A 13089-nucleotide genomic window follows, 5' to 3' on the forward strand; every position below is an offset into this window, starting at 1 on the left:
AGCTGCTCCATTCCCTGCAAGTGACACTGACAAGAAGGCAGGAAAGTAGCAATGAATGCCACTTTCCCAACAGTTGCACTTCCACATTTAGATGCAGATGGAATTACCCACCCATCAGATGATGCAGTTGCAAATATGAGCTGCAAGGCAGACACAGATAATATAAACACACACACACACTGATCACATGCTATGTAAGCACACACTCTGCACAGTGGAATCCCTGAACAATTCTATTCCTGAGAGGTAACACTGATCCCCATTGCCCAGGCTTTCAGCTTCAGAGATGTGACTGCTCTGCCCACTCTCTCCAAGCCGCATTGTGCCATTGTAACATCATGCTCCTCTGTTTGAATCTCTCATCCTTCAAGGTCAAGGGCGAGACTCAGGACCAAAGCCACCAGTCACATGTAGCAAAAGCCAGGGTCTTGAATGATAGCTCTCTCCTCCCTGAGACTTCTTCCCTGGGAAGACTCTCACTGATCCACAGCAGCTGTGTCTGGCAGCCTAGCCAGAATTTTCTGCAAATAAAGACAGCTCATTTCTGATCACTGACACAGAGGCTGACTACCAGCTGTCCTGTGTCAGTTGTAAGGCACTGGTTACCTGAGGACTTACTCCTTCTTGTACTTCCTGCTACAACGGCAGAAACAGTCCCCAGCAGTGCCAGCACACTTTTAGCCAGGCAAGCAAGGTAGGCGTGATGCGGTGTGGGTTGGAGACTCCCAGCACAGAGAGGCTGGAAAGCTCCAGGATCTGCAGCTGGGGGTCCTGAGTGTCCAGTCAGTGTTCTGAGGGGCTGGAAAAAGCCCATAGGACATTGTGGCCTTTGTACTTGCTGCTCCCTCTGCCTGGATCCTTGACCCTAGACCTTCACTCAGATGCTTCCTTCTCCCTTCCCAGACCTCCCCTCACATATCAACTGCTCAGAAAGGTCAGTCCATTGGAATCAGCCCCTCACACCCACCCCCATTACTCTCCAGCCCATCATGTTCTGTTTTGGTTTTTCCACATCAAAGCACTTCTCACTGTCCAAAATGACCTTGATGGTTCATTCACTTGTGTAATGTCCATCTTTCTCAATAGAATGTCAGCTCACCAAAGGCAAAAGACTTTGTCCTGTCCGACTAGATATCTCTAGCACTCTGAACGCACTAGAGGACCCAAAATTTGCCAGATGAATGAAGAAATCCATCCCTGTCCTGCTTCCTGTTTGGGCTGTTGTGGATCACGTGGTTGAGAGCCCTCTGTAAAACTGTAAAGCTCTCCTAGCCGAAGGTGGCCCTTATCATGAGTGTCTGTGACCTCCTTAGGGGAGGTGGCAGTGATGTCAGGCTCCTGTAGACCCACCTAAACACGGAAGCAACCCTGAATGGCATTGCCTTTCTTATACAAGCTGCCTTCTTGCACCTCTCCCACTGATGGCCCCGCTGCTGTCTTGCACCAGCCTCTGGAACCCCTGTGGGCACACACAGTTGCACATGGGCTCAACCATGACCCTGAGCTCACGCCCCTCTAGGCTGGCACCTGGACACGTGTGCTTGGCACACCCTCAACCTGGGCATGCTGTTCCACCCCCATGAGCACACAAGACTAGTTCCCACATACAGCGAGCACATACACACAAGTGTGCACCAGGCCGAGAACCCTGGCCACCCACCTTCTCTGGGATGGTTGACCTATGGGGACAATCTTATCCTCATAGAACCGCTTCATTGCAAATCGGTCCAGGGCCTGGTCAGCACTGTGGGGAGAGACAGGTAGTCAGAGGAGCCAGCTTCCATGTCCAAGAGCCCCTTGTCCCCAGACCCCTGCCCCGCAGAGCCCTCCAGCCACCCTGTCCTGAGATGCTTTCAGGAAAGGACTGCCCCAGCATGTACTCAGCATGGGGGCCTTGGAGCCAGGCAGCCTGGGAACCCATCTCAAGTCCACCACTTACTTAGTAGCCCTGCACCTTGGGGCAAGTTACTTAACTTTCTTAAACCTGACTTTCCCTTCCTGTCAAATCAGGTAATAATCGGGCCTTACTTGACGGTTGTTATGGCAATCGAGTGAGATAACATCTGTAAAGAGCTTGGCACATGTGGGCACACAGTAGGTGCATAGGAAATGTTCACCATTAAGCAAAGATTAGGCCAGGTCGGGTTTCTTAAAGTCATAAAACTACCATCCTATTATCAAACTCTCCATAGAACATTCTACCCACCCTCAAAGAGATTTTAAAATGAAAGGACAGATCACACAGCTCCTCCATTCTTAACTCAGCAATGAAGTCCCATCCTTCTTAGAATAAACCCCAACATCCTGATCAAGGGCTACAAGGCCCCCCAGGCTCCGCCCACTCCCAGCTTCACTACCTACTACTTCTCGTCCCCTCACCTACTCGGCTCCAAACACGCCAGTTCCTTGCATCCCCTCTTCTCTGCCTGGAAGGTCCCAGGCCCCCAGCACCACCCCTCCCGGCTCCCCCTCTCCCCCAGCCCAGAGGCTGTATATGACCCAGTCCTTCCCACCTCCCCTCACTTGATTCCAGTCTCTGCTCAAGTTCCACCTCCTCAAGAGGCCTCCCCTCCCCACAGTCTTGCTCTGGTCTCCGTTCTGCACAGCACTTGTCACCTGCTCTTACTGACATATTCGTTTACTTATTGAACATTCATGAGGGCCGGGGCCTGGCCTTGCCCCCTGCTCTATCCCCAGCACCTAGCGCAGTCTGCACAGGGGCTGTCCCGCCACCCCCGTCAAATGGCTAAATGAAGGGACCAACCCCTCTGCCCCTCTGCAAACCCAAATCAGCATGGGACTCATCCATTGGTTGCGTTCTATTCTTGCTGCAAAATACCTAAGTGGGAAGAGGCCTCTGCTGGCCAGAGGCAGAGGCGTGCATAACTTCTAGATGGGTGAAGAGGGGAGGGGATTCCTGCTGGCGATATTCAGGGCCTCCTTACCTGGCAGAAATGTTGCTGTAGTGCATGTAAGCCGCGATCACAACACCTATCCTGCCTCGGTTTCCCTGGAAAAGCCCGAAACACAAAAGCCTTTACTTTTAACGCTGGCCCTCCTGCCCCGGAGCCCATCCAGAACCTTGAAGAAAAGCAGGGGCAGGGGCTGGAGAGAAGGGGGTAGTCCAAGGGAGAACAGGAGAAGGGCAGAAGCAGGTGAGGGCTGACCGTCAAAGAGAAAAAACACAGCTGATCATTCACCATGCCCGAGGGACCCTCAAGCTGCTACCCCCCACTTCTTGGGGGTGCCCGGGACAGAATTTATTCTCCTCAAGGAGGAGAATACACACACACAAACCTGTGTGTTCACACAGTCAATGAAACGGGCAGGTACATGCACTCATCCAAGGATATAGTCACACATGTGTGGGTGTGTGTGCATGCGTGCGCATGTGCGTGCACACACACACTCATCCTGTAGCCCCGGCTCTGACCTTGTTGTGTAGAACGACAACATTGTGGGGGTCTGCGTTGAGCCAGGTGTCCATGGCCTTGCAGACACTGCAGATCTTCTCCAGTGCTGGGGTGTGCAGGTCGGGCCAGCCAAATTCCAGTACCTGTGGCCCGAGCCATGAGAGAGAAGTGGCAGAACCCGGAGAGTCAACGACAGGGGTGGGGTAGGGGCCAGCACACATGCCTCGTGCCAGTACCCAAGTGGTGGCACCAGCAGCAGGGCCTCAGTTCCTGCCTTAACCGTCAACCCAGCTGGGAGGAAGGGATGCAGAGGCAAAGGATGCTGGCCCGGGACCAGAGACCCTGGGCCTGAGTTTTGGCTGACACTGGCTGGCTGTGCGACCTCAGGCCAGTCACGGCCCCTTCCCCAGCCCCAGTTTCTCATACGTGCATAAGGCAAAGGCTTACAGCCGATGGCCCCTAGGTCCCTTGTACATCACTTTGACCTCAGAACACCCCCTAGCATTGTTCCCAACCTCTCCTCCCACAGATAACCCTGAGACCTGGCTCAGGGAGGAAGAAGGAAGGGTGAAGGGCTATTCATAGCTCTTTTCCAAGCCCCGGACACACAAACCATCAAGTTTTCAGGTCAGCGGAAAGAGGTCTGAAGGGAACAGAGAACAGACCTGAATAGCAGACATTAGGCTCCTTCAAACTTTTCTTAATTAATAGAACTTTAAAGTCAGAGAAAACCTGTGTCAAGAAGGGCCCAGAGAGCACATCTAATCCACTTTCAGAGGTGCAAACTGATGCCCAGAGAAGTCTGCCGCCCACTCAAGGTCACACAGTGACAGGTACCAGAATCCAGGGTCCAGAGCAGACATCCATGCTAAGCCCCACACACAGCCCACTGAATCGCAAGTGAAAGGAGGCTGGCTGGAGGAAGTCTGCATTGGCAATTCCCAGCCAGTTTAAATCCGGGATACTTTTCAATAAGACTAAACATCCCATAGCTCCAGCCCCAGTGTGCACCGCAGGGGGCAGACCTGGGTGAAGAGCACCGTATTGAGCTTTGCTTTCTGTATTTTGTAGTACACAAACAATAAATACATTCTCTTCTATTTTTCACATAGCAGACGGCACTGTAACTTTGAACAGGCTTTGCAAATTGTCGCAGCACTTTCCCCAAGATGTTCATGTGGGAACCTCAGGGAGAGGGGGCCCATCTGTTCCCCCTTCCAGGCAGGGAGAAGCCCCCACCCCCAAGCAGCCATGGGCTCACCTTGGCGTGGAGCTTCGTGATGTCAGGTCTCCGCTCGGAGAGGTTGAAAAGCTAGAAGGAGGAAAAGGAGGAGATTATGAGAAGGCTGGCTTTCTCTCTTTCCTTCTCTCTCTCTCTCTCTTTTTCCTACTGGAAATTCTACCCATACATGAGCATACATGCGTCCCATCAGACACACACTGACCAACAGGAACTCAACTACAGGTTATCAGGATAAAGAGGGAGACATACCGAGCCACTCCCCTGGGGGAGCAGACGTCCTGAACTGAAGACGAGGAGGAAATCAACCTGTCTTGGGTCCCTTGTGCCACCCTCAAGGTGGGCATCTCCCCACCCTGAGTGGAATCCAATGGTATCAAATGATAAGTATTTGGCCATCTCTGGTTTCCACTTCACACACTGACTTTAGCTCACCCCACGAAGATGCAACTGCTCTGTGGTCGGACACCCTCCATCCAAGAGTGTAACCCGCGCTGGGTGGGCCCTCTCAGACCCTTGACACCCCTCTCCCAGCAGATGCCCTCTGACACCTGACCACATCCCACAGGAATCCCCCAATCTCTGTCTCCACCTCTGAAGGAGGCATGCAGAACTCCCCATACCCACCTCATGGCCTGGGAAATTCAAAGACCCCTGTGATGTCTCCAGGGAGAGAAGAAGACCACAGGGTCTGGAATGGGAAGGAAAGCAGAGACCTACGGATTCCTGACTCCTGAAATCTGGCAGGATCTTAGATGGAACATACCTTATGCTGTTAACAACAGACACCACTTGAGTGTCTGCAGCCTGCCAGGCCGTATTAAGACTTTACGTCTAACAGCTGCCTTAATTCTCTCAGCAACCACAGAGGTACGGAGGGTTATTAGACCCATTTTACAGATGGAAATCTTAATTCTTAGTGCAGCTAAGGGCCAAGATCAGATAGTAAAAGCAGAGCCAGCATTCCAACCCAGAACTTTCTGATGTTTAAAGCCAGGCTCTTTTTTTTTTTTCAAATTTTTTCTTTTTTGGGGGAGGTAATTAGGTTTATTTATTTTTTGATGGAAGTACTGGGGATTGAACCCAAGACCTTGTGCACGCAAAGCAAGCGCTCTACCACTGAGCTATACCCTCCCCCTAAAGCCAGAATGCCCAACAGAATTGATGGATGGACCTCTGTAGAGGGCTGAATAGTGTCCCACAAAAATTCACATTCACCCGGAACTTCAGAATGTGACCTTATTTGGAAATAGATCCTTTGCTGATGTAAGTAGTTAAGGATCTGGAGATGAGATCACCCTGGATTTAGGGTGGGCCCTAAATCCAATGACTAGTGTCCTTATAAGACGAGGAGAGGACACTCAGAGACACAGGAAAGAAAGGTCATGTGATGATAGATGCAGAGACTGGAGCGATGCCACTACAAGCCCAGGGTCACCAAGAACTACCAGGAGCCACCAGAAGATAGGAAGAGGCAAGGCAGGGCCCCTGCTGTGGGATTTAGAGGGAGCACAGCCCTGCTGATACCTCGATTTGGACTTCTAGCTTCCAGAACTGTGAAAAAGTAAATCTTGTTGTTTTAAGCCACCTAATTTGTGGTAATTTCCTATTGTGGCCCTGGGACCTAGTACAGCCTCACACCCCGTCTTTGTTCAGACATCCCAGGACAGCTCCTCAAGGTGGCCCATCTGGTCCGTGGGTCCAGCCCACACATACCTCCTGTAAAGTGGATCGAGCCCTCCTCTGGGGCCAGGATAGAGCCCATCCCCCAGGCCAGCCTTTCTGACATTAGAGACCATGGGGCCACTTCCTCCACATTGGTTAGGTGAGTCTCCTGTGCCAGGTACGATCCCAGTGTCAGCAACCCAAGGTCCCTTCAGACACACTCTGCCACAACCCTGCCCTAAGACTTCTCAGAGGCACTGACAGTGTCACACTCCTGCCACTTCCTGACGCTGGGACCTTAGGCAGATACCCCACCCCTCCGTGCTCATACAAAACCTGCTTCCTACTGCTGTCGTGAAGTTTAAATGTACGGAAAGGAGTTAGAACAGGACCTGGCTCATCACACTCAATAACGTGAGATTTTATTGCTGTTCTCTCCTCCTGGTCAACACACATGCATATACACACACCCCACATACACGTACACACACACACACACACACACGTACACACACCCCACATACACACAGAAGCACACACACACACACACAACTTGGCTCCAGGTGCTGCATCCCAACTGTAGATACACCCCTTACAGTAGAGCTGGGCTGGTGAGTGAGTGAAGACTCAGGCCACGAGAGACACCCGGGGCCAAGGGCAGGAGCAGGAAGGGAAGAAGAGCTGGCTCAGGGGCAGGTGGGTCGGGACACCAGCAGGAGGAGGTGGCAAGCAGAAAGGGTGGGGGCACCAGGCCAGCAGGCTAGAGGCTTCGTCCTCACCAGGTAGTTGCCTCCATGTTTGGACTTGAGCATCTGGGCCACCTCGCGGAGGTTGCTCCGGAAGTTCTCCTCGTTGGCTGTGCTGGGGAAGGAGACGGCAATGATCCTCTCGGTGACATACACCAGGTCCAGCTCACAGCTGTCCTCCATGGTCCGGCTTACACTCATGTTTCTGGGGAGACAGCAGGCAGAGGGGTTCCAGACCAGGATCCAGGGCCCCAGGACAAGGACAGGGTATCTGCACCCTCAACACATCAAACATGGCCCCCAAATCTAACCCAGGGGCTTGGCTGCTCCCTGACCCACAGCCAAGGCCAGAGACTTCCCCTGGCAAGGCCAGTGTGGCCAGCAAGGCCAGTCTGGGAGTGCCGGAGAGAACAGGGCTGGAAGGAGATGGCCAGGATCTCAGGCCATCTCAGAACAGAGGAGTGATGACACCAGTCCTAGGTGCTCATCAGTCCTGTTGGCGTTGCCTTCAGCCTGTAATCCCAGAGTTCAGAGTCAGAGCCAGAAGCAGCCAGGAACCCAGGAGTCCAGCTCAGCCTCCCGATATATCATGGCCACCTGGTCTGGCAGAAGCTTCTCGAAGGACACGGGGACAGCTCCGGAAGAGAAAGGAGAGCCTGAACTGGGTGCTTTCGCATCCCAGAGCTGAGTCTTCTGTTGCTCTCCCCTTGCTCCGAGCTGTGGAGTGGGCAGGGAGGCCCCTCAGGGGAAGGGGCAGCTCAGGTGACACGCTCACCTGGGCTCCAGGTAAGCCAGACCACAGCACACATTCCAGCCCTCCCCGGAGGCAGGCCGACTCCTGCCCTTTGTTCTCTGGCTGTCTCCCCACCTCTGTCAGCTCCCACCACCTCCCAGGGCAGCTTCCTGCCACTGACCGCCCTGATTTCTAAGGGCCCAGGAAGCAGAGGGTGTGCTGTGGTGGCAGGTGGCCCCCAGACATCCCAGCACCATCTGAGCTCCTCGGAGAGGTGGGGAGCCCCCTGGGCTGGGCACTGGGTGAGGGGAGGTGGGGGGTCCTTTGTACCTCACCCAGCTTCTCTTCCAGGGAGGGTCCAGGGTACCACTGGGGGCCTGACAGGAAGGGGAAATGGGGACATTGGCATTCCATTGTGGGTGCACCTCACACCCTCCCCTTCTTAACCCATCACCAGCCTCCTAGTGTCCTGCTTCCCCCCCTCTCTCCAAGGTGAGCAACACTCACAGTTCATTTTGATAACCTTTCACTACAGTGGGGTAAAGTTAGACTAGAGGGGCGGCAGGAGGAATACCACAGAGGTGTTTCAGTGTGACACGGTGGCACCGGACAGTACAGCCATGGGATGCTGAAAGCAGGGCAGAATCCAGAAGGGTTAGCTCTGAGCCCAACTGTGTAGACGGGGCTTGGAGAAAGGGGAGCCAAGGGTGTTGAACAGCTTCTCTGTGGTGGCAATGGCAGGGAGCAGGGGTCAGTCGGCTGGGAGCCCACTTTGAATTTGACCTCTCAGCCATTCCTCATCCCTAAAGCAAGCTTCTCACTGCAGCCTTTGGGAGTGGGGTTCCTACTAAAGGCAGAACCGCACCCCCACCTGGACAACCTTAGCATCACATTCTTCACCCACCCACCCCACAGTGACTCTCAGCTTACGAGAGGAGGGGATCCTCTAAATGGGCCCTCGAGTCTCTGTGGACAGCTGGAGCCTGAACTATAACCCACTGGGAGCTTCAGCTACATTCCAGGCCCTCTCTCGCTGGGGCTCCATATCCCTAGGGCCAGATTCTCACTCATCTCGGGAGCCTCGGGGTTGAAGGGGAGGCAGAGAGGGAAGCGCCCCAGCTGGAAAATTAGAGAAGCTGAGGCAGGAAAAAGAGATCATGGATGAGCAAGGCACCAAGTCCCCTGTGCATCTCCTTCCCCCAGCCCAGCCAGATAGAGAACCTTCCTTTTATAAATGACCCTCCAGCATCAGAAATCTCTGCCCATGGAGAGGAACAGGGTCTAGCAGGGGCCTCGATGCCAGCCAGGACTGAGTGCAAACCCCAGAGCTGCCTCTTGGTGGTTCTGTGACATTTAACAAGTCACCTCATCTCTCTGAGACTCAGTTTCCTCATCTGCCAAATGGGAATAAAATACTCATCTTGTAGGGCTGTTGCAAGGGCTTGATAGGATCATGCTGGTCAATAAAGAATCCAACACAAGGCCTGGCTTCGAGCTAGAATGCAAAACATGATGCTTCCCAGCGGCATCAACCTGCATCCTCTCCCTGCGGCTTTCACGTCTGCCCATGCTCCCTACCGGTGGCTTTGTGACTTCAGTCTCAGAGACCAAAAGGCATGACTTGTGAAGAACACCCACAGCGACCTCACTGCATGTACCCTTACCCCTTGACCCACAGTTGGCATACCTGATGGGCTGGGGATGGGGCTGGACACTTGGCGTGACTCTGGTGGAGCCCTGGGAAAGAGAGAAGAGAAGTAGCATTAGGGAGGAGGCCAGCAGGACAGCAAGACTGCAGCAGAGAGCTGTCCATGGGAGCAGTCAGGACCACGGGCAAACAGATTCTCCTCTCCTACCTCTGCCAGCGTTCCAGCCCAGGCACCCTAAAGCCCCAGCAACACAGCAACCCAAAGCCAAAAGCAATTAATGCCAATCCCACGTGAGTGTGCCTGTGTGCTTGCGAGCCTCCCTAGGGGAAGGCTTTCCTTCCCCAGACAAGGAGGAAATCCCAAATGCTGAGAAATGCATCACACCTGCTATCTCCGCTGAGTCCACGCTCAATAAAACTGTCACTAAACTGATGGAAACCCATTTCACCTTGATTCGCTGGACATCGGAATAGCAACCCCAAGTGGAGAATAGAGATCGCAAGCATGAAAGAAGGAAAGATGAGCGTGCTGGCCACCCTCTGCCCAGCTCTGAACATTTCTCCTCCGACCACCAGCAGCCCACACGCCTCTCTCCTTTAAAGCAGCAACACCGGCTCATTCTATCAAAAGTTTTGAGACAAGAAGAAATCAGGCATGGTTGGCAGTAACCAAGACCAGTGCTAGGCAGCAAATCACACTCCTAAGGACCCACTGCCCAGCATCTGTCACCGCCCCCCATTCACTCGCTCCCCATCCCAGGGTTATCAACTTGAACAAAATTAGGCAAAGGAACCCAAGTTGGTGTCCAAAATATCCCAGGACATCCCAATGGCTCAGTGATGAAAGCACAGGGTCAGAGTCCCACAGCATCCTGCTGGGCAGCCTTGCATTCCTTAACGCTCTGAGCCTCTGTAATGTCACGTGTAAGACGGGACAATCCTTATGAGGTTGTTTGAAGATTAAGAAGAACTATGCCCAGAAGGCACTTAGATGTTGTTACCGTTATTACATCAAGGACAATTAAAAAGCGAGTCAGAGATATAACCAAACATTCACCTCTACAGAAAATCAAAATCCAACATCACCAGCTGCCACCCATCCTTTCAGCCACCTCACTCGACGCAAATCAGACACCAACTGGTAGATTCCCAGACTCAGGCAGAGCTCTCTGAGCCCACTGGCACCTTCCAAACATCCCTGAGACTCCCCAAAACCAGCCTTTCCTGACCACCAATACGCATCCACGTCTTGGAGGAGGCAGGACCACAATCCCACCAAGGAGAGGAGAAACCAAGGCCACAGTAACTCACCCCCACAGTGATGACCGGCAGGATTCACCTTGACTTCGGGCTGGACCACTGGGGCCGCAAGAAGAGAAGCCCCCTTCAGCCCTCTCCAGGTCCAGCAGCGCCTACGAGGCAGGGGTGGCTGGGCTCCATGGCCCAGCTCCCAGCTGAGCCCAAAGTCAGGGCAGCCCCACTAAGAGGAGTCCCCTCCATCCAGCCTCCCGTAAGAAGGCTGTGGCCAGAGTCCCCTCCGCCTGGGCTGCCGCCCAGCTCTGAACAGCTCAGCCTTGGAGGCAGCAGCAGGAGGAAACAGCCAAGTGGGACTGTCGGGGCGGAAAGTTTCTCTGTCTCCACAGCTCTCCTGGCCCTGAGGACTCGGGTTTGCATGAGTCAGGCGTGGGGGGTTGGGGGCGGGCGGTAAGGAGGGGTTGAGTTGTGTTCGGTTTTCAAGACCCAAACCGGGCTGTTCCAAAACTACCCACCCAGAGGAACGCAGAAACCCCACACTTCATCCGTCTCCGTTTCACTGGCCCCTGATGAGGAGCCGCTGAACCTCCCCAGGCCCTAGGCCCCGCTCCAGGCCCCAGGGCCACCCTGCTATAAATAGCCCCTCGGGTTCCGTCTGCTGCTGATCCATAGCCCTGTTTGGAGGAGGCCACCACAGCTGCTTCTAACAACTGGAAGCCACAACCAGAGCCAAGGCTGGAGGTGTGGCCAGGACCACAGGGCCAGGCCCAGGGAGCTGCAGGGAGACAATGGGATATTGAGCTGGGCTTGGCAAGGGGACGGGGGAGCTGAGGGGAGCCGGGAGCCTCCACGGGCGCAGGGGTAAGGAGGATGAGCAGGGCCGGAGAGCCAGCTCCTGTTTCTCCACCCCCCTTCCCAATGTTACAACATTCCACATTCCTCAGCCTCCCCACCCCAAAAAAGCCAGGGAAGATAAATAAAAACTTGGCCCTAACAGAGTCTGGCCATGCCGCCTCCAGAGGTGATAAGACAAAGTCCAAGCCGGCTCTGCTCTGCTGGGCCAGCCGGGGAAGGGGAGACGGGAGGAAGCTGCCTTGGACAGTGACCCCAGCGTGGAGGACAGGGACAAACAGCTGGACGGTCATCCCCTGATGAATCACTGGGCCGCCTTCTAACTGACAGGGCTTCCTGTTTTCTGCAAAGTTTTCGGGCATGTGACGCTCACTGGCAGAAAGCAGACTTGCACAGGTAACCTGTCTGAGTGCTGGTGGACACAGAGTCACAGGGAGAACAGAGAACCACAAAAGGGCTGGGGGGCAGGGAGGGGGATGTGAGCAACATAAAACGCTTCAAGAAACACAGTGACCTCACACACACAGGGCTGGAGACAGCCTTCCGCTGCGTGCCTCATTACACAGGCCTTTTTCAAGAGGGATGCAGTCCCCTCTCCTCCCCATCATTGCATGCATTCCCTCATGCAATGAACTTCATTGAGTCCACTGGCTGTGCATGAGGCCCCTGACCTCAGAGAGCTTATATTCTGCAAAGGAAGATACTCATCCACGCAGCCAGTGTGAGAAGCAGCCGCTTGGTCTCATTGACCAATATGTAAAATGGGTACAACACAATCGCATGTAATTGACCCGTTCCACTTAGAGCCTCTGGGAGAAACTACCGGAGGGCTTTACAGAGTACTCCAAAGATTTTATTTTATAAAGAAAACTAGCTCTCTGTCTGCCCGTAATCCCATTCTTTCCCTCTCCAAGACTTTCAAAGCCCTTTACCCACATGGTTTGAACTTCCTCCCTGGCCCTCCCAAGACAGGGATCAATAAAAGGACTTTTGATCCAGCTCCCTAGGAAACAAGTCTCTCCTTTGCTTACAGGACACTGTGTAAGGAAATTCCACAGCCTTCCCCAAACGGTGTCTTACTTCTCTTACTATCAGGCAGTTCCTCCTGGTATCTAACCCTCACCCTTCCTGCTGCAGATTAGGCCAACTCTGTTGGCCTTAGTCCTCACTGCAGGTGAGAGCTGCTGACCGCCGATCAGACACTCCTGAGCAGCTCAAGATCTATGACCCTCGGCTCTGTTTTTTGCTCTCTTCCTCTCCCACCACCACGCAGCAAGAGTGGGAACCCCAGGATCTGGGCGGGGTTGGTTTGGAGCAATGACTGTGTGGGAAGAGTCTTGCCTTCCTTTGAGGTCCACAGACCAAACACAACAGCTCTGGACCAAAAGAAAAGCTGTTTCCTGAGCCCAAGTCCCCAGGGGGCACAGTTGGGAGGAGGGTCTGGAAGCAATGCCAGGGGCCATGTCAAGCAGCCAGAGATCGGTGACCAATCTACGTCAAGGGCCCTTCCCCATCCCTATGTCTCCTCTGGGGGCTGT

At 53.9% G+C, this 13089-nt stretch overlaps 1 protein-coding gene across 13 annotated transcripts in view; it reads right to left on the reverse strand.

The window, feature by feature from the left end:
* The window catches only part of TNS1 (tensin 1), a 186684-nt gene that overhangs the window by 83176 nt on the left and 90419 nt on the right, over positions 1 to 13089 (reverse strand). For 12 of the 13 annotated variants that reach the window (XR_004320092.1, XM_032480201.1, XM_032480203.1 and 9 more), the window contains 6 exons: positions 9485 to 9534; positions 7098 to 7269; positions 4675 to 4725; positions 3434 to 3556; positions 2946 to 3010; positions 1661 to 1744 (listed from right to left, as the gene is read on the reverse strand). Coding sequence is in view for 12 of the 13 variants with exons in the window: in XM_032480201.1 (XP_032336092.1) it covers positions 1661 to 1744; positions 2946 to 3010; positions 3434 to 3556; positions 4675 to 4725; positions 7098 to 7269; positions 9485 to 9534 (545 nt within the window). In the remaining variant the exon portion in view is untranslated. Of the gene's footprint in view, positions 1 to 1660; positions 1745 to 2945; positions 3011 to 3433; positions 3557 to 4674; positions 4726 to 7097; positions 7270 to 9484; positions 9535 to 10756; positions 11079 to 13089 lie in introns of those variants that run through there. The other variant, XM_032480207.1, reaches the window with a different exon arrangement.

Source organism: Camelus ferus, chromosome 5, assembly GCF_009834535.1.
Source record: "Camelus ferus isolate YT-003-E chromosome 5, BCGSAC_Cfer_1.0, whole genome shotgun sequence".
Classification (NCBI taxonomy): Eukaryota; Metazoa; Chordata; class Mammalia; order Artiodactyla; family Camelidae; genus Camelus; species Camelus ferus.